This window comes from Saccoglossus kowalevskii, chromosome 3 (assembly GCF_978046115.1).
Source record: "Saccoglossus kowalevskii chromosome 3, keSacKowa6.1, whole genome shotgun sequence".
In the NCBI taxonomy this organism is placed as follows: domain Eukaryota; kingdom Metazoa; phylum Hemichordata; class Enteropneusta; family Harrimaniidae; genus Saccoglossus; species Saccoglossus kowalevskii.
In genome coordinates this window covers 23,672,766-23,694,399 of record NC_140643.1, presented here as the reverse complement: position 1 = coordinate 23,694,399, position 21,634 = coordinate 23,672,766, and the positions used below count along the sequence as shown (strand labels likewise).

General features: G+C 37.5%; 2 protein-coding genes across 2 annotated transcripts; both read left to right on the top strand.

Annotated features, from left to right (window-relative positions):
- Window positions 1-362: 362 nt before the first annotated feature.
- LOC102806161 (fatty acid-binding protein, liver-like) lies at window positions 363-1,232 on the top strand. Its single transcript, XM_006816331.2, has one exon. The coding sequence runs from the start codon at window positions 518-520 to the stop codon at window positions 944-946; it is 429 nt and encodes a 142-aa protein (XP_006816394.1). The 5' UTR covers window positions 363-517; the 3' UTR covers window positions 947-1,232.
- Window positions 1,233-2,101: 869 nt separating this feature from the next.
- LOC102806046 (fatty acid-binding protein homolog 5-like) lies at window positions 2,102-2,509 on the top strand. Its single transcript, XM_006816330.1, has one exon. It carries the CDS (start codon window positions 2,102-2,104, stop codon window positions 2,507-2,509), a length of 408 nt encoding a protein of 135 aa, XP_006816393.1.
- Window positions 2,510-21,634: the final 19,125 nt, after the last annotated feature.

The window sequence follows — 21,634 nt, the reverse complement described above, 5'->3', positions numbered from 1 at the left end:
GTCTTCTGACACTTGACATTTGCAGTGTGTGAAACACTGTAACAACCAATATGTCGTCTTGTTCTGTTATAGTTGATTTCCTTACGACATACATGTTGGTTACCAAGTTGAAATTGCCAACGTATATGACACGATTGGAAAAATCAGTAAAATGACCATTCGCATTTAAATCCTACGACGCTTCAAGAAGTCCTATTTTTTTTAATTAAAATTAAATACGAATGCTAATGTACATCTCAGGGGAGTCCCCGTACTGTCGATATTCGATTCAAATACGCTGAAAAAGAACTACGTTGGGCGTTAAAACGCGACAATATCATTATTGTGCTCTTATCAAATGTCAATTATGCAGATGGTGTCTGAATTCTATGCATACTAATACTTCATATCAATACATGGTCGGTGCAGTCTGCTATACATTCAATTTCTATACGGTAAAGCGGTTAGCTCGAAAACGATTTCCCGAGCAAGATTATATTGTACCTCACAGGGTTAATCGTGACGATTTGCTGTGATAATGGCTGGGTGCGATACGGCTGACTTAGTCGGGAAATGGGAATTGGTTCGGCACGAAAACTCGGAGGCTCTCTTTGCCGCCATCGGGGTTCCAGAAGAGCTGAGACAAAAGATGGCGGCCATTAAGAACACGATGGATATACAAGAACAAGATGGAGACTGGGTGATCACGGAAACCACGTTTCCAGGGCAACCCGACCGAGTACAGAAATTTCGTCTCGGCCAAGAGGAAGAGTTGCCCACGCTGTTTGGTAAGCGCAAATGCATCGTCACGTTGGAAGGGGGAAAGTTAATGAATCGCAGTGCAAACCCGGAAGAACCAATTGAGTTTGTTGGATGTCGTGAAGTGATCAATGGTGAACTGGTGGTCAAAGCTATATTACCGAAAAAGGACGTCGTAGGCACGGCTTACTACGCTAAGATTGGTTAATACTTCTCGTCATGTGAGTGGCCCCAGAATATTGTCTCAGCTACAACATAGAAAAGAAGGAAAGTTTGAAGCAAGAAGCAAATGACATTCAAATGACATTCTATCTTTTCGTATTATATTGTATCCTGTTATGGTATTTTATGATCCTTGTTTGTCAGTTGTCATGGCATCATATATTATGATCGATCACTGTTCCGTATATCTCAATATTGTTTTATCATCGCACCCATGGCATGTATGTCTAGACTCAGTATTATTAAAGAAATAAAGACCACCATTGTCATCATGTCTGTCTAGTAGCCTGAACACCATATTCAGTACAATGGGCTTAAAGTATTCAGTTATTTGAATCTTATTGCTGCCAACAATTTTACCTAGATTTGTTTTTTCTTTTATATATTTTTGGTACAATTGTGGTTCAGATCTCATTAGATTTAGAATTAGATCACTCGGGATCAGATTGACAGAAACAGACATTCGCATGAAATGTAACAAAAGGATTAACGTAGTGAAAGGAGTTGTCTGGCCTTTCAATTCAAATAGAGGTCTTGTGTTGAGTAAACATGATTGTGTGCAGATACTATACAAACCTGGAAGGGATGCTCTAAATAAATATTACGCATTTCTGACGTATTTATTTGTTATTTAGTTTAGCATCGGGAACGTATGAAACCAGGAATATTAGTTGTCCCGAATACGTCATGCCATGAATAATGCACTGCTTATGCAAGGTTGTATTGTAGTAGCGGCGTATATCCAATCCGGTGCTGAGAATAACGAGAATATCTTCTAGGAGGCGGCCACCATAATTCAATCATGTACACACGAGCAGATATTTACAATTCAGACCAGATTATCATCTTTTTTTTTAGAAATTTACGGTTGGGAAAATGTTTCGTAAAACCTCCTATTTATACGTATTTTAATCTTGTATGATTTGGCTGGGCGGAATGATAGTTCTCGTAAGAGGAAATTAACGATCAAATCGAAAATTATCGATAATCAGAAATTGAAAGGTCATCACGAAGTGAGAATTATGTTATGTTAATGTTGGTCGTAAGTGACGTCATATCCACGAACGATGCGTATAAAACGCTTCGTCGTTCGTTGACAAACTGACACTCGCTGCCACCGGTACACACGCAGACCCAGAAGATGGCCAGTTTAGCAGAATTCGCAGGCAAGTGGGTCTTTGTGAAGCACGAAAATTCCGAACCTCTCTTTGCCGAGATGGGGATTCCAGACGTTGCCGCTAAGGCAATGGCCGCTGCTAAACCATCCTTGGAGATTTACGAGGATGATGGGTGTTGGGTCTTGAAGGAGGCGTCGCAGTCGTCACCAAAACCTCACTTGGAGAAATTCAAACTTGGCGAACCCACGGATATTCTTACCATGTTCGGGAAACGAAAGATCATCGCCACGCTGGAAGATGGGAAGTTGTACACCCGGGGCACCACTCCCGGTGACGACCTGGTCGCCGTGCGAGAATTAGTTGGAGATCAACTCGTTGCCAAAGTTACCAAGAATAATGTTACCGGAGTTTGTTACTTTTGCCGCGCTTGAGGCAAATCAATTTTACATGGATTGAGTCCGGACTAAATGTTGTGAACATAATATTCGATATTTTGGAATTGGCGTGTTGGTACTTGTAAAACATTATGTCTCTGTATGTCATGTCACGTACTCAACTTGAACTTCTGACTTATTCTAAATGAAAAGTCTTTGGTCCGAGTCGTTTTATATTGTATGCAGTGCTGTGCAAGTTACTATATTCGTCATTGTTTTCTGCATAGAAAAGGATTGAATGAAGCAGAACGTCGTTGAAGTGGAAGCAATTAATGATATCATTTTAGTCGATCGATACAACGTACTGAAAAGACATTCGAACGTTGTTCATTTTCTTCGGGTCAACGTGCGTGTGCGATTACTTCAGTGGACAGCTGGTATCGTAGCATGTGTTATTACGTCAGTGGACCACTGATAAAATATTTACGTTGAGAAGCTAAGACAGAAATGACGTATCAGATATCTCAATCTCAAGGCGTAGGAAGGTAGCATTCCCGTAAGATTTCAAGATCTCGGTTTTATTGTTAGGACTGAAATTGTCTTCAAATTTGCAGCTGGAGTTGACCATCATGATGGGAGGGGAGATGTGCATTTTCCCCTATCACTTGGTTTTGAGCTAGATTTCCTTTTTCTGGGTAAAGTTGATGTATTGTACACCCCAAGTTGTTAATGGTCAACCCCTGATATGCCGATAATGTGATACCCTTCTTTAAGTTGCTCATCTATGTATGTTCTGTCAATTAGCAAATAAAATGCTTGTTTCCGGTGACTTTTTAGCGTATAAACATAGACCTGTATAATCATGTTTTCTAAGTTCTGTGGTATAATACGACACTAGTGCGTGCTCTTATCATCCATGTTTGTAGACTTGCATACAGTCTAGTATTCTGGTGTGTTTTGTTTCAATAAAATAAAATATTATTTTAGTGTATAAATGACGAAAGCGGGGGGGGGGGAAGACTACGAAATATGGTATACCCGACTTTCGCGATAACCCAGCTTTCGCCATTTATACACTCACATAATATTTTATTTTAGTTTATTGAAAAATACCCAAAAAAAATACAAAAAAAAAGATTATATGCAAGTCTACCCAAGGGCGGTAGACAAAAGTGCCTGAGTTAATACAATACTAGAAATAATACATGAACATATCCTTCTTGGCTAAAATAAGTTATTAGTTACATTCTAGAAATTAAAAAAAAAAAAACAGTACTTCGAGCATTGCCATGGTGACATGTTTTGACTCGAACTCGTACATGTATTGGTTTTGCGTCTTTCTCAGACTCTGAGTTTTAGCTTTTCGAACACGTTCGAATGTAGAACGCTTTCACCCAGCTCTTCAGCAGCTCTTCATAATAAATAGACGGGTTATGACACATCTCAAGCTGGCCAATAGGTTTTCGCCATATAGAACACGTGACCTACATTTTTTCATCCAATGCTCGTACCTTTGTTTACGTGCACCCCGTCTATTTTATAGTCCTTTCGCGGAATTTCTCTTTTATAGCCGAACACACATGCGCACGCAATCAATAAGTGAGAGCGCGCACAATACATCGATGGCGGCGCCTTTAAATATTGTTTACAACTCTCCGCCGTTATTGATAACTTACGGCTATCTCAATGTATCCAATACGTGTCAAATCGGTAAAGAAATTAAAAATATAATGGCGCAATATCTAGTTTGTGCGTATATTTATTACGCATATTACTCTATTAATTTCATTTCACTAATAGCTTGTTATACGTGGAACCAAGGGCGTGTAACTAGTGCCCCTACATTACATTTACACTATTCCTCAAAACTTTCAAAGCAGATTGTATCACTGATCCAACACTTTCTTGCCTTACCCCCTTGGTCTACCATGTCCGCTGCCGGGGACGCTTATTCATACATGCGCTCACGTGACTATACTTCAAAACAGTGTATAGTTCTCATTGGACGACATGCTCATTTCTTATCTATTTTCTATCGGACGCCGTGCTGTAGTAGATACATGTACGTCTTATTGAACACATCGCTATAGTACCTACCTCCTATTGGCCCTGCGCAATATCAGGTATGTAATGGCAATCTTGAGCTTCAACCTGAGCTTGCTCAGAGTCAACCTGAGCTCCACCCTGAGCTTCAACTTGAGCTTCAACTTGAGCTCCACCCTGAGCTTCAACTTGAGCTTCAACCTGAGCTTCCTCAGAGTCAACCTGAGCTCCACCCAACTTGAACCCTGGAAATTGTTTACAACAGAAGCTCTAAATTCAAATCAGTTGTGTTGGAGTCACACATTAAAGCAGTTGTTTCACACACATGAAACATTTTTCCTTTTTTTATTCTAATCTTTATTTCTGCAGTTACAGTTTTATTTTATTCTGAAAAGGAAAAATTGACTAATTATTTAAATAATAATAATGTTAATTTAATATTATTTTTCTATCAGTCTACAACAATAAAGTAATAAATGGAAGTTGAGTTGGTTAATAATAAGATAAAGGTAATAGTAAACAAAAGTACCTGAAAGTAATTGTTTTTATTTTCAGTTTTATTATGTAATTCATCTTCAGTTTTATTAGCTCCGCTGTCCACTTTGTCGAGCGGAGCTTATCATATTATGAGTGATTGTCTGTCGTCGTCCGTGTCAATGTTTTACAATTAATGCTTTGATACTTGGTGTACATTGTATATGTACATTGGGTAGACCTCTCAGATTTGTTCATTTCAAACTCAGATTTGAATTTCAGTTAGATCTGAAAATATGTGCGATGCACTAGAATGACATTACAAAACATGCGATCTTCGGGTAAAGACGTGTCAATTAACTACCAGCATATTAGCCATGGCTCACACCTCCTCTCTTACATGCCCCCCAATTCACACATACAATAGGTGTTGCTAGTCTGTTCTATAGTAGTCTGAGGTATAACATAGGCAGAACAAAACACTTTCATCGTTAACACATAAACAATACACATAAACACTAGGTACAATTCCTTGAGTAAAACTGCAGAACAGAAAAGATTGTTCCGTCACCCGCTTGTTTTTTTTTTCTGCTCATCAAAAACGTCAACTGGAAACAAATTAAAAGTACCGATAAAAACATTGTTTAAATAGGTGATATCATAATTTGAAGCTTGGCAGCAGGTAGAGCACTTCCTGTTGTCCAGCCATTTTAACCCTCGTAACAAAAATTAGCATACTTATAAGCACAGGGATATATGTACATATATTGATATTTGAAGGGGGATTTGAGTAAATTTGATTATCTAACCCGAATTAAAAAACAAAATTTTGCAAAGTTTGATGAGTAAAAACCAGGCTTGACTATGCCCTGGTTTGTTTGATCATGGATGTACTATGGTTTGATTACAAGCTACATTAAGACCAAACCAAGGATGTCCATCTTTCATTTTGTCGGTTCATTCTTGGTCTCTCCAAATTCACACCAAAAATGGCTGTTTATGGTGAGCTAGGAAGGTACCCAATTGATTGTTTTATCAAGAAACAACGACTTAAGTATATATATATTCAACCGAGTAACAAACTCTGATAACATATTATTAAGAGAAGCCTACTTAGTAAATAAGAATGTAAAAAGTAAATGGTTTACAAGTGTAGAAACCCTCAAGCAAGATATTGATGTTATTACCATTGTAAACTCAAGATAAATAAGAAAAATTTAGACTTTATTCATAAAAAAATCAAAAAATCATTTGGATTTTTTACATGCATAATGATAATAGAAAACAAACCTTGGCTAAAACAAACTAAGAACATACAGACTTTTTAAACAAGATTTAAAAATTGAAAATTACTTAATGAATATGCAGAACCATGGTCTTAGGAGGTTAATTGCAAAATTCAGGACAAGCAACCATGACCTTAAAATTGAGAAAGGCAGACATAATAATGTGCCACGTACTGGATAAAAGAACATGTGATTTGTGCAGCCAAAATATAATTGAGGATGAGTAGCATTTTGTAATGAAATGTACAGCCCACCATACTCTAGCACCAGCCTTAGCTGTCTTCCTAAAAAACAGCTATGGAACAAAACAGCAACAACTATCAGTGTATTAGGTTACATTTTGTGTTCATTTTATATTCTGTATTCACCATTGGTTGCAAATTGTCTTTATTGTTTATTCATATTTGTTTTTGATTTTTTTTATATTTTTAGAATAGGTTTTTCTTTTTCTTTTTAGATTATAGTTTTTAAATTTCTTTCTGTAAGACCCTTTTATCCTTTCCTAAGGATTTTATGCGTCTAATGAATATTGTTATTATTATTATTATTATTATAAACAAAGCTAGGTCTAACACCTCTCCACCCCAAAACAGACTTTTGATGTGTTCTTTATAAATGTATTGTATTTGACATGTACTTTTGACGTGTACTTATTTTACGCTTGTCTCAACGGAATTTTCTGTTTTTACTTTTTTATTATTATGATTTTTTTCTTTATTGTAATTTTATCTATATTTCAACAGAGATTCGATAACAACAAAGTTATTATTATTATTTGTTTTATTCATTCTATATACCACAGCCTTTCTATATAGGATGGAGCTCAATACTGTGAATAGACACAAGCTGCTAATTATTCTGTGTTGTTGCACTTTAATTTGTTATACTGGTACCCTAAGATTCGATGAGTAAATGACAGATAAAGCCGATTATTAGTGATTTGTTACCTTAGATTGTTCAAACATAAACAACCCTGGTCGAAAAGACCATGGAGCTAAAAAAAAGCTCCATGAATAGACAAAAGATAAAATATATTAGAGACAAAAACATCTTAAAAGCACAACAAAACTACAAATACACTGTATCATAAGTAATATTTTGACAGAAAGGCGAGATTTATTTTCAACATAATGTTTCAAGAATTTATTTCGCTCTTATTGTGCCATCAGAAAGTCTTGGGCGATGACAGAATTGGAAACATGATATTTAACTTCTCTTTTCTACCTCCATGCTTCAACACAGCTGATGTGACCTTGGACTCTCAGGTTGGAGCTCTGTGTAGGCGCCCCAACTTTGTTTGAGCTTCCGTTGTAAACAATATGCCAAGCTCAAGTTAAAACTCAGCGTGGCGCAGCGCTCAGGTTTCATGGAAGGTAGTAAGGGGTTCTTCTATGGTTATTGTAATGATCTTCCACTATTAATACTGGGGTAAAATTATTTCCCGTTTTGGCTTCTACGCCCAGGTCGTATAACGCTCAGTTTTGTTGCCATATTTGCTGATTTCAATAAAAAAAAACTACCATCAATGGGAGACTTCATTTTACAAACCGTGCAATCATTTTCGATGACAAGTTTAAACTATATTTAGAGATATGTGCGTTTTCGCTAGTGAGTGCGTTTATTTCGCTTGCTTTAACGGGTGACTTAAACCGAGCTGATTCGATCTCAGATGCTCAAGTTGGAGCACAGTGTCGGTGCGCCAAATTCGTTTTGAGTTTCTGCTGTAAATCCAAGCAACAATACCCAACTATAATCCAAACAATCAATGACAAAAGTCAATATTTACAAATCATCTCTTTTGTCATAAAGTCTGGTAGAAAGATGACCATTGTTGTCTAATTCAAGGTAAATGTCAAGGTATGAGGCCGAGGAAGCTAATTCTGTAGTTTCTTTAATGTCTAGTTCTGTGGGATATATCAATGGGAGCGAATCACAAAAATTAGGATTGTTGATGGAAAGGACATCATCAATATATCTAAATGTAAAATTAAAAGATTTAGCTTCTTTAAATTGTTTGTTTCTGAAGAAACTCGGTCTCATACAAGAATAAAACCAAGTCGGTCAGCAAGGGAGCACAGTTAAATATATGTCCTCCAAACTTAACAAATATATTATTTATCAAAAATTCAAGCATGAGGACAATGTCTTCTTCACTGTATAAAGTGGTGGCATTAGTTTCATTCTTGACGAAATAAGTGGAATTGTAGTTTAGAACAATATATTTATATCGCCGAGAACCATTCTTATGAAAAAATGATTGATGAACAATATCTAAAATTGAATGTTTTAATAGACTTTATTTCAGATAAAGATCTAGATCAGAGTTTTTCCAAAAGTTCTTTAGAATTGTGCAATATCCACATGTGATTTAAACCAAATTAAATCTACCAAATTATTATGCAGTATTAATTTGTATAGATTTTCACCCAAACTAGATATACTATCCTAAACGTATTGGACAAAAAAGATATTTTATTCAAATGATAAATTAAGATAAATTTGCATGAAAAACTAATCAGTATACTAAATAATTTCCCAAGCTCAAGTTGGGTGGAGCTCAGGTTGACTCTGAGGAAGCTCAGGTTGAAGCTCAGGTTGAAGCTCAGGGTGGAGCTCAGGGTGGAGCTCAGGTTGACTCTGAGCAAGCTCAGGTTGAAGCTCAAGATTGCCATTACATACCTCGCAATATCATCCACCTCCCATTAGACCCTGCTGTGTAGTGCCCACTTCATATTGCCATCGTAATACACTGCACATATCTTATATTGGTCCCTGTGCAATAAAACTTACTTCCTATTGCACCCCGTGCAATAGAACCCACTTCGAATTGGACACCTTGCAATAGAACCTACTTCCTCTTGTACCCCATGCAATAGTACCTACTTCCTCTTGTACCTCGTGTAATAGTACCTACTTCCTACTGGACGCCGTGCAATAGAACCTACTGCCTATTGGACCCCATGCAATAGTACCTACTTCCGATTGGACACCATGCAATAGAACCTACTTCCTCTTGTACCCCGTGCAATAGTACATATTTCCTCTTGTACCCCGTGTAATAGTACCTACTTCCTACTGGACGCCGTGCAATAGAACCTACTTCTTACTGGACGCCGTGCAATAGTACCTACTTCCTATTGGACCCCGTGCAATAGAACATACTTCCTATTGGACACCGTGCAATAGAACCTACTCCCCATTGTACCCCGTGCAATAGAACCTACTTCCTATTGGACCCCGTGCAATAGAACATACTTCCCATTGGACACTGTAGAACCTACTTCCTATTGGACCCCGTGCAATAGAACCTACTTCCCATTGGATCCCGTACAATATAACCTACTTTCTATTGGACACCGTACAATATAACCTACTTCCTATTGGACACCGTACAATAAAACTTACTTCCTATTGGACACCGTACAATAAAACCTACTTCCCATTGGACACGGTGCAATAGAACCTACTTCCCATTGGACACCGTGCAATATAACCTACTTCCCATTGGACACCGTAGAACCTACTTCCTATTGGACCCCGTGCAATAGAACCTACTTCCTATTGGACCTTGTGCAATAGAACCTACTTCCTACTGGACGCCGTGTAATAGTACCTACTTCCCATTGGACCCAGTACAATATAACCAACTTCCTATTGGACACCGTACAATATAACATACTTCCCATTGGACACCGTGCAATAGTGACTACTTCCTATTGGACACCACGCAAGAGAACATACTTCCTATTGGACCCCGTGCAATAGAACCTACTTCCTATTGGACACCATGCAATAGAACCTACTTCCCATTGGACACCGTGCAATATAACCTACTTCCCATTGGACACCGTGCAATAGAACCTACTTCCCATTGGACACCATGCAATAGAACCTACTTCCAACTGGACACCGTACAATATATCCTACCTCCCATTGGACACCATGCAATCGTACCTACTTCCTATTGGACACTGTGCATTATAACCTACTTCCTATTGGACCCTGTACAATATAACCTACTTCCTATTGGACACCGTACAATAAAACTTACTTCCTATTGGACACCGTACAATAAAACCTACTTCCCATTGGACACGGTGCAATAGAACCTACTTCCCATTGGACACCGTGCAATATAACCTACTTTCTATTGGACCCCATGCAATAGAACATACTTCCCATTGGACACCGTACAATATTACCTACTTCCCATTGGACACCATGCAATAGAACCTACTTCCAACTGGACACCGTACAATATATCCTACCTCCCATTGGACACCATGCAATCGTACCTACTTCCTATTGGACACTGTGCATTATAACCTACTTCCTATTGGACCCTGTACAATATAACCTACTTCCTATTGGACACCGTACAATAAAACTTACTTCCTATTGGACACCGTACAATAAAACCTACTTCCCATTGGACACGGTGCAATAGAACCTACTTCCCATTGGACACCGTGCAATATAACCTACTTCCCATTGGACACCGTAGAACCTACTTCCTATTGGACCCCGTGCAATAGAACCTACTTCCTATTGGACCCTGTGCAATAGAACCTACTTCCTACTGGACGCCGTGTAATAGTACCTACTTCCCATTGGACCCAGTACAATATAACCTACTTCCTATTGGACACCGTACAATATAACATACTTCCCATTGGACACCGTGCAATAGTGACTACTTCCTATTGGACACCACGCAAGAGAACATACTTCCTATTGGACCCCGTGCAATAGAACCTACTTCCTATTGGACACCGTGCAATAGAACCTACTTCCCATTGGACACCGTGCAATAGTACCTACTTCCTATTGGACACTGTGCAATATAACCTACTTCCTATTGGACCCCGTGCAATAGAACATACTTCCCATTGGACACCGTGCAATAGTGCCTACTTCCCATTGAACACCGTGCAATAGTGCCTACTTCCCATTGGACACCGCGCAAGAGAACAGACTTCCTATTGGACTCTGTGCAATAGAACCTACTTCCTATTGGACACCGTACAATATTACCTACTTCCCATTGGACACAGTGCAATAGTGCCTACTTCCCATTGGACACCACGCAAGAGAACAGACTTCCTATTGGACTCCGTGCAATAGAACCTACTTCCTATTGGACACCGTGCAATAGAACCTACTTCCCATTGGACACTGTGCAATATAACGTACTTCCCATTGGACACCGTGCAATAGTACCTACTTCCTATTGGACACCGTGCAATAGAACCTACTTCCCATTGGACACCATAGAACCTACTTCCTATTGAACCCCGTGCAATAGAACCTACTTCCCATTGGATCCCGTACAATATAACCTACTTTCTATTGGACACCGTACAATATAACCTACTTCCTATTGGACACCGTACAATAAAACCTACTTCCCATTGGACACGGTGCAATAGAACCTAATTCCCATTGAACCACGTGCAATAGTACCTACTTCCTATTGGACCCTGTGCAATAGAACCTACTTCCTACTGGACGCCGTGCAATAGTACCTACTTCCTATTGGACCCCGTGCAATCGAACCTACTTCCTATTGGGCCCTGTGCAATAGAACCTACTTCCTACTGGATGCCGTGCAATATAACATACTTCCTACTGGATGCCGTGCAATAAAACCTACTTCCCATTGGACACGGTGCAATAGAACCTAATTCCCATTGGACCACGTGCAATAGTACCTAATTCCCATTGGACCCTGTGCAATAGTACCTACTTCCTATTGGACCCTGTGCATTATAACATACTTCCTATTGGACCCCGTGCAATAGAACCTACTTCATATTGGACACAGTGCAATAGAACCTACTTCCTATTGGACCCTGTGCAATAGAACCTACTTCCTATTGGGCACTGTGCATTATAACCTACTTCCTATTGGACACCGTACAATAAAACTTACTTCCTATTGGACACCGTACAATAAAACCTACTTCCCATTGGACACCGTGCAATAGTGCCTACTTCCTAGTGGACACCGCGCAAGAGAACATACTTCCTATTGGACCCCGTGCAATAGAACCTACTTCCTATTGAACACCGTGCAATAGAACCTACTTCCCATTGGATACCGTGCAATAGAACCTACTTCCGACTGGACACCGTACAATATATCCTACTTCCCATTGGACACCGTGCAATCGTACCTACTTCCTATTGGACACCGTGCAATAGAACCTACTTCCCATTGGACCCTGTGCTGTAGTACATATTCCCAATTGGGCCCGTGCAATATACCTCATATCTATTGGACACCATGCTGAATACACATTTCTTATTGGACCCTGTGCAACAGTACCTAGTTTCGTGTGCCACCGATTAATAATTGGATCTCGGTGACATTGAATTACTTCGTTCGTGATATACAAGTATCAATCACCACACGAGAAAGTATTGGTTTACAGATATATTCACAGTTTTGAGTCGAATAAATTGCATGAGCCCGAGGGTGCTGACGAACTTGTTTTACTTCTTGTGATTCGTTGAATCTGGTAGGAAGGTGTAAAACAATAAACCCAGTTCTAAATACAACAACAAAAAATTCAGTTTATAAATACAGTATATCTCCAGTGTGTTTTGTTTAATTTGGCAGTAAGAAAACAAGGTCAATGCAATTTGGGAGGGATCCAATAGAATTCAGGAGGACAGTATGATCTTTGCCCTGACGTCAAAACGGTTGTGCAGTTGTTTGTCGTCTATGATATACTTTGTCTATCAAAAACTGTATTTTTAACGATGTACGACTATAAATCGTAAACATAAACGGTTAGGTTCCTTTCACCCATTTACGTCACAACAGCGCCGTGTCACAAGAGGGCGCGACTTATATCAATTTTTACTCTGGGAGGCGATACAGTATTTCACTTGGTTGAGATTGATAACCTTTCAAACTGAGACCGTCACAAATTTTGCACAAGAATGAAAAACGAAAAAGTAATCTAATAGTACGTCTTTGATTAAGGTCTCATGCCACTAATCAACCATCAATTTAAATGCCTAGCAAGAACCAATGAAATTTTTTTAATATTTTTTTTCTCAGGTGCTCCCTGTTTGAGGGCGTAATCACCTGGGTCAGAGGTGAGACCAACATGTGGTCTTTTGTATACTACTTAGCGGCTGTGTACCTGTGGGTTTATTCTGTGTGTATTTGGATGTTCTAATCTTGGAGTTTTTCCAGTGATTTTTCTTGGTGTAATCCAAATACAGTTTACCTGAGATTTGCAAGAGTTTGAGCTGGCCAACATGTTAGTTTTTTTCATATGGTTGATTACTGGCATGTTGATTTCCCATTTTTGAGCCATATTTTCAACTTTCTTCGTCATTTTCATATAGCAATCTCGTCATATGTTAACATTGTCGTCTATGGAAATTCAATTAGTGGTATGAGCCCTGAAAGTATGTCCAGGCCCCTTCCCCGTTTGATAAGGTGGGAAGCTCAAAGCTTTTCGGCTTCAATAAATACAGCTATTTGACTTGAAGTTGGCGAACTGTCCAAGCGCCCTCTGTGGCAAGTGTTAACAAGTTGTATCGTTGGCAAAACTTATTTGAAATCCTTTCAATTCTGAGCAGCAAATCGACAAAAAATCAAATCCAACTGAAAAAGTCACATACAGTGGCTCTTATGAAAAGTTGGTGGACTGACTTGCCAGTGCTGTTGAAAACAGCACAAGCAACGTGTAGTATATGCACTTAAATAAATGCAACTCTGTGAATAATGGTGTGTTTCTTGACACTAATACATGTGACAGAAAACATGAATAGCAATACCATGGAACTACAAGGGTAGTTTATAATTTACACTAATTAAAAATATATGTTAGGTGTGGTAATTCTATTGAAAATGTAGATTAAAACATGAGAAACATAAAAGTCACACCGACTTTGGTTAACTTTTTTTTTTATATTTTTCACTTTCACCAGAAAATTTTGTTTGTTTTTACGTTCAAATACATTACATAACATTTCTGGAAAAGGTGAAAAAATCTGATGAGTGTCTGCTGAGTAGTATTCGTTTGCTGTTGTTATTTTTTTTTAATTGGTCATGAAATTTTGACGCCCAGGAAATAGGAAAACATCTAAAGATGTTCTAAAACTATTTCATACCTGACTGTGTGATTTGTTAATTATTTAACATACGTGTGAATGTCACACTCTTTTGAGCATGTTCCATTACTACGATACAGCTCTGAAATTTTCATAGAATAATTAGATAACTTTACAGGTATATAAATATAAAAAGATTACTTCGAGCAACATATGCCAAAAAGAAAGCTATATTTGAAGGCACTTTTGCTTTTTAATTGGTGGTTGTATTCCTTAAAGCGGGGGAGTCGTCACCTGCGCATGCGTCAGATGGCCATAGCGTGTCATTGTTTACAGACAAGCGTCTACCTATGAGCCTTTGCGTTTTTAGCGTGTGTTGTTATCGTCGCCTGGGAAGGGGCCGGCGAACGGTTCCTAACAAAGAACGTGAAACCACAGTTAATCTCACCTTGCACGCGTTTGAGTTACCGGCCATTTTAGTTGCCAGAATCGCATAGTTGAGTTGCGTCATAACACATCCTTTACATCCGTATTACCAACGAGAAACACTGTTAGTACGACTTCAAAATATTTCCATATCATAGAGTGCACACGTGATGTTGTAGTACTGTTACTGCATAACCGCAGGCAGACACTGTTTCCCGTATTGGAAAAAAAACAGCAAGCGGCAAATATTTGTTCAAGTTTATAATAAAAAATATAAAGCGAAACAGGTTTAATAGATAGTTTATTACTGACGCTCATCATACAACCTACTGCTCGAAAAATAGGTGGACAACCGAGCGACGACGTTACAAATCTTCTTGGCCCGGCAGAAAACTTGATGGACCCGGGCGACCTGTAATTTCAAACACTGATTAGTAATGTTAAAAAAAAAAAAGTTCCAAACCCTGGAAAATCCTGTATTCAAATAATCGCACTGAAATGAACATAAAAATATTTTAAAAGGTACAGCTATACCAGTTTATTTCTATTTTGACGCGGCGCGTCACGGTGTCAGTGTGGATTTTGCTGATGTGTTCTTCAAAGTTTATATCACGGATATTTAAACTGATTTGATGCCTACTTTATTACATAGCATATCTTAGTACAGTGACGTTATTATCTACAAACAATACACATGGTATACATAAGGACTGTATCATTATATTTTGAAGACTTTTAGGGAAAAGTTTCTTTGCTTAGTTCAGAAAAAAAAAATATCAGGCGTATGAGCGCCCTCAAGTTAACAAAAAAAAAATCCGCAGCATTCATCAACCAACGCTTGTAAAATGATAACCTCTCTAATCAGATAGTAATCAAAACATTTTCCGATATGCCTACATGTCCCATCAACTGACAGGCTGTCTATTTATTGCAAAGTATGAGTATAAGTTTAAGATTGTTTTTTAAGGAAACTGGTTGTACACGTAATCATTAAGATTTCTTTAGTACTTCAATTGCAGTATGTTTTTGTTTGTAATTCGATAATAAATCACTTACTTTTACCCCAAAACCTATTTTTGTGCTGATTTAACTATCTGATCGGAATGTGCGTGGTAAGATGAAATTTATATTTGGCATTATGTGCAATATTTTGTCTGATTTTACGATCCTGTTTTTGTAACGTCACGACGATTTTCGCAAACTCATTAGACACAGTACTGGGGAGATCAGCATGAGTACGGTTACTAAAGCTACGGTTAACAATGCCAAAAGGCACATTGAAGAAACAAGTAAAACATGAAATATAGATACACTGATTAGATATTGCTGCCTTGTAGAACAGTTATATTTAATGAATTTGAAGTTTTCACTAATTGCATTGCTTTCGTTCATTGTCAAAATAAACAGCGAGAACAGTCACCTCGGGGGCGGACATCCGGGCATTTTCACCGCCTGGCAACCCGCGGCGGTGAAAACAAAGGCCCAAAACTCGCAGAAAACGGTACTTTGGGATGATTGTTGAGACTCCTCTGAACAGTGCAACAAGATTAGCCCTACGTGTGTAACATATATAAATTTGGTTGTTCGGAATTACTTCAAAGTTGAGTTTGTGTTGTTTTCTCGAATTTTAACCGGCTCGACCGGCGTTCCACAGCAGCGCGCACAGAGCCCATAGAAATGCATGGTACAGTGGTGTACAGTAGTGCGCGTCTTAGCAACGTGGAACGTCTGTGACGTAGCTCCGCCCCCGAGGATATTCTGAAACACATTTTGATTTCCTGTTTGTTGCGACACCCAAACAAATTATATATAAGAGTTAACTGTTTAAATGTGTAGGACAAGTAAGTACACCATCCATTTTTTTTAAACATGCACTAACATATGTCTGTGTTTCCATGCTTAATAATTGTAGACAGTACGAGTACCTTACGCACCGTTTGATATATCCACAACATATAGGAAACCTGCCACATTCACCAAGGACAGCCAAATTGTTAACATTGCAGTGTGCTCTTATTAACATCCTTAAATAAACATGCTCAATACTTTCTGGATATTTGCGAATTGCTGGTCACATAGTCTCCTTTAGTCCGAGTCGTTTAATAACAGTTTGTGTTGCTGAATAAAGCGCCCTCACCGCCTTAGTCGTTAGGCGAGATTTACCAGGCCAGCATCGTAGACTCAAAAAAAATTCATACGCCCAGATAGTTAATAATGTGTTGGCAGTATTTACTTGGTTTCTTCAAAAATACTATTATTCATATTTTTTTAGAATACTTTTATTTCTACAGACGGCTATTTTTTGTTTCAGCCAAATTTAATTCCGTGGCCCAATTATTAAAAAAATCTGTAGTCGGTTCAGATTTCGCTGTGATTTGATAGCTATGTTTGCCGCATCTTTGGAGGTATTAGTAACGAATGAATACTACGATTCAATCTAATCCAAGAAAAACAACAAATGAACTATTGAAAATAGTTGAGAAAACACTGAAATCACATTTAACCCTCAACATCGAGGGAAAATCGAGTGTGGTTAGTAAAGTGTTACAATGTACTTAGTAAACAGTGCGAGATACTAGTAACCCGTACGAGACACAAAGGTGCCAAGGTACAACTCAAATCCTAGAGCGAAAATGGCTTTGTGGTTCAAATATTACGGAGCCCTAGTGGTTTTTATGGGAATGCCAAAAATAGTTGGTTTGTAAATACGCTGCCCGATAGTAAAGCTAGTGCAATTTTCAAGAGGTTATTGCAGCTGTTTCTACCTAAAGTCAAGTATATTCCAATGAAAAAAAGGAACGTGACTCCTTGCTTATAAACTCAACATTTCTCTCCCGACTTGTATTGATGAATAGAAGAACAATACACCATGTCCAAACTGAGTATGAAAGCACAGTTGTTCAGCCCTTCAAAGTCATTTTCGAATGGTTTTCTTTGATTTTCTTCACCAGTTTCAAGGGTGAAGCGCCCTCTCTGGCCTGAATGGCAAAACTTCCATCCTTTTACGAAGCAGAACACTTTGCTCCTTCCATAACCCCCAGGAGGGGTACCCATGCTGAAGTATAGCTTTTCAATTGCCCCTTTTCAAGTACAGAAATATGAATTGATGAGAATCCTTTTTTCACACAATTTATATATTTTAAAATATTCAACCCTAAACACGGTATACGCGTCATAAATAACACCCCTTTTACTACGCGCGTTTTGTTTACTTCTACTTGCGTACCGTATTTTATTCAGAGAACCATGCGCGGTGATGTGAAATGAACATCTTGCAATCAAACATAGACTACATTAAAATGCATATTTCAAGGACACAGCTCTAATAGGACTGAATCATGTACAACGCAGTGAAGTTTACTCGTGATCTCTCAGCTAGTCCATAACTAAAACAGGGTAGAAAGGTGTCACTAAGCCTTCAAAAATGTGTGCATTTTTATACTAATGTTTTGACAAAAAACGTTCCCATATTTATACCAAAGTACAATTTTGTGAAACCCATGTTTTTACCAAATAAAGACAAGATAACAGTTTGTTGCGCCCCATTCTACTGTGTATATCTACACAGGCTTTATGAAGACGTTGCTGGGGGTAGGTAATGCGAACGATTTAACGATATTTAAACGGAATTCAGGCGGGGATTTAGGTCTTGCATATAGATCAATGTTTATTCCAAAAAAGTACAGTACAGACCAAATATTGCAGATATTTATACCCTTAATTTATACCTATTTGGACCCAATTAAATAGGACCCATATTTATAACTACAATATTGAATAAACCTAAACCTTTTAAATGGCACGTCCCCAATAGGAAATTTCTACATAGCGCCCCCCCCCCCCGATATCAAGAATGGTTTTCATTGTAACATAGGAATAAACCATGGAACTAAAAAAGAGCTCCATGAATAAACCTGCTGGTAGTAACATTTGACAGAGATACTTTGTTACAACTTTGATATGTTAATCAGTGGAAAGTCAAAATGTTGGACACTTTCATGAGGCATTCTGTGCCGACAAAATTATATCAATTTTTCACATTCAATTTCCTTGAGTACCGGGTAACCTGCATGCTATAGTGAAAAAGCCACAATTGTTAAGACATTCAACAATAACACAAGAAGTGAATTTCCAACTTTCCAACAACCAGTTACCTAAAACATAACAGAGTTCACAATCGGTCAGTAAAACATAACAGCAGTTTTATTTAGTTTATTTACATGATAGCAAAATTAGTCACCCACAATATAAGCAACAGCTACACCGATTGGTCAATTTAGAGTAACCAACATCATGATCAGCAACAGCTATACCAATTGGTCAAATAAGTTACACACAACACACCATGTAGAAAACAAGGTTTATTTTATTTCACATGAAAGACCAAAATGTTACATCATATGTTGAAAAGTTACAGAAAAAAAAAACTAAAAGAAAAGAGCGCAGGAGTATTGCTTATCTTTACAGAGATTTGGTAGATCTATCAAAGGTTACATGAATAACTTACAGAAGGTTAAAAATCATTATGCAAAATAAACTGTACTCTTAATATAACTTTAAAAAAAAAAAGAAATTGGTCAGAATTTCACATTGCATAATATATACACCTCAAATACGAATTGCAAAATTAAAAAAAAAAATGCCCCCCTCCCCATCGACACTTTAGCTCAATGGCCAATACAAGTCAAGATTATGTTTGTGTTAAGTGTTACACCAATTTTATTTAATCATGCCATGTTAGACAGTGGCAAGTCCAAATTGCAATGATTTGCATAATCAAATGTTAATGTTTAATGTTAATTTTAAATCAAACATAATTTACAAAGCAGTGTAATGAAAGTGTGTTACGGTATGTTACAAAGAAAAACAAGATTTTATTTTGGTTGATGACAATTTATTCTGAGGACAATATCGTTCCCGAAGGAAATGATAGTGTAAGTTGATGAATTAATTTGATTGTTTCAAATAAGCAAATGAGCTCATTTATATGCAAGGTTGTAGCATTTGCAATTTAATAAATTATGTATGCATATTGCATTGTAATATTACCCAGAGTGTATGAAAATTAGTGGGACAATTTGATAACTCCAGAATATATGCACCCATTATAATTTGCATATTATGTATATGTAGGTAATATTGATATGCATGAATTGTTTAAAAGTCAATACTGTATTTTGTTTTATTTAAAAAAAAAACAGTTATTGAGTTTGATCCTTTTTTTAATGATTTTCAGAAATGGCAGTGACACGGCCTTGTGGAAAAGTTTAAATATGAAAAAAAAATTAAGTACAAAATTATCAATGACTGTATATTTAACCAGATGGCTATTTTTTGGTTCAAATACCAGGAAATGGACATAATCAAAAACACATAGAATCACTTACAGTTTAACCTGTGTTAGTGACCACTTGCCCATAGTAACAATTTTTAGATAGGCTCAAAGAATGTACGAGTAACCTGTGTACACCCTTTTAAGCAAAACTTGGAAATCAAAATAATTGGTCAAACTTATTCAAAAGTGGTTGTTACTATCAACTCAAATGCATTTTTGTTTCAACAGTAACATCTCATTGATTTTCAATGACAAATATTGTGACAAAAATAAGAGTTGGAGATTCATAAAAAAAATAATCCGACCTGAATATACAGACCACGTATCTACGAGTTATTTTGGGTGATTGCTATATACAGATTAGTCCTTTGGGTGGTCGCTATACACAGGTTTGTCCTTTGGGTGGTCGCTATACACAGGTTTGACTGTATTTATATTATACACAGGGGGAGGGTAACACAACATACATATTGTAATAGGGAGGGGCGTTATATTGGCATAAAGACATTATAACTGAAATATATTCATAAAAATAAAGTATAATGAATGGGCTTTGGGTAAAGCAGCTCTCACCTGCACCTGCCGAGTGTTTCTACTTTAATTTGACAAGTAGGATTTCATTGAATGTATTTTTGTGTTGAGGTTTTTGAAAAAAAAACCCATAGCTTGGATATTTGGATTACCACGACTGAGCTCCGATTAAATAAATTTTACAAATTTAGGGGACATTCATCAGCAGATGCAGATTCTGCTCAAAACCATGGTGATGAACAGTTGGTATAAAATTCACGAAATTTGAAAAAATAAAATGTTGCGTCATCCGTGATAGTTAAAACAAGCGCTATGTTTACTATATCTAGTTATGACCAAAATACGGTATGTTTGTGGACATAGAGGGCGTGGTTTACAGACACTACTTCATACACAATGAAATGCATTGTCATTAAAAACAACCGACCACTGCTTTCAGTTCGTAGGCCAACAGTCAAGTAACATTACCATGGCAACCACCACTTCAAGAAACAAATGGAATTAACGACAAATAAATCATTGTGGACGACTAGACGATAGTTTCGCTGGGTAGTTTAAAGTTAGCGGAAGCAACGCTGATGTTTTTCTTTTTCTTTTTTGGAATGTGAAAAAATTCGGCTCCATGGAGGACCAGAGATATGGAAAAAAACCATAATGCAATGCAATGTGAGCACAAAAGATCAGGAAATATTGCAAGTGATAATTTAAGGAAGTCAATTTTATGAAAATTATCACCACTCCCTGTCTAAAGAATCCCGGTGATATTTGAACTGCAATTTTTCCAAAGTGTTACTGTCTACATTTTTCAAAACTGGATAAATATGCTAAACATAGCAAAACAAAATGCATAGCAAGGTTAAATAAATATATATAAGATCCTAAAAATGGATATATTCCATACCCGGAAAGAGTAAGATTTAAAATTGTTTACATACAATTTTTTTTGCATAAAGAAAACTGCGAAGCTAAAATGATTGAACCATTCTATGCACATTCTAAATTATTTACATGACT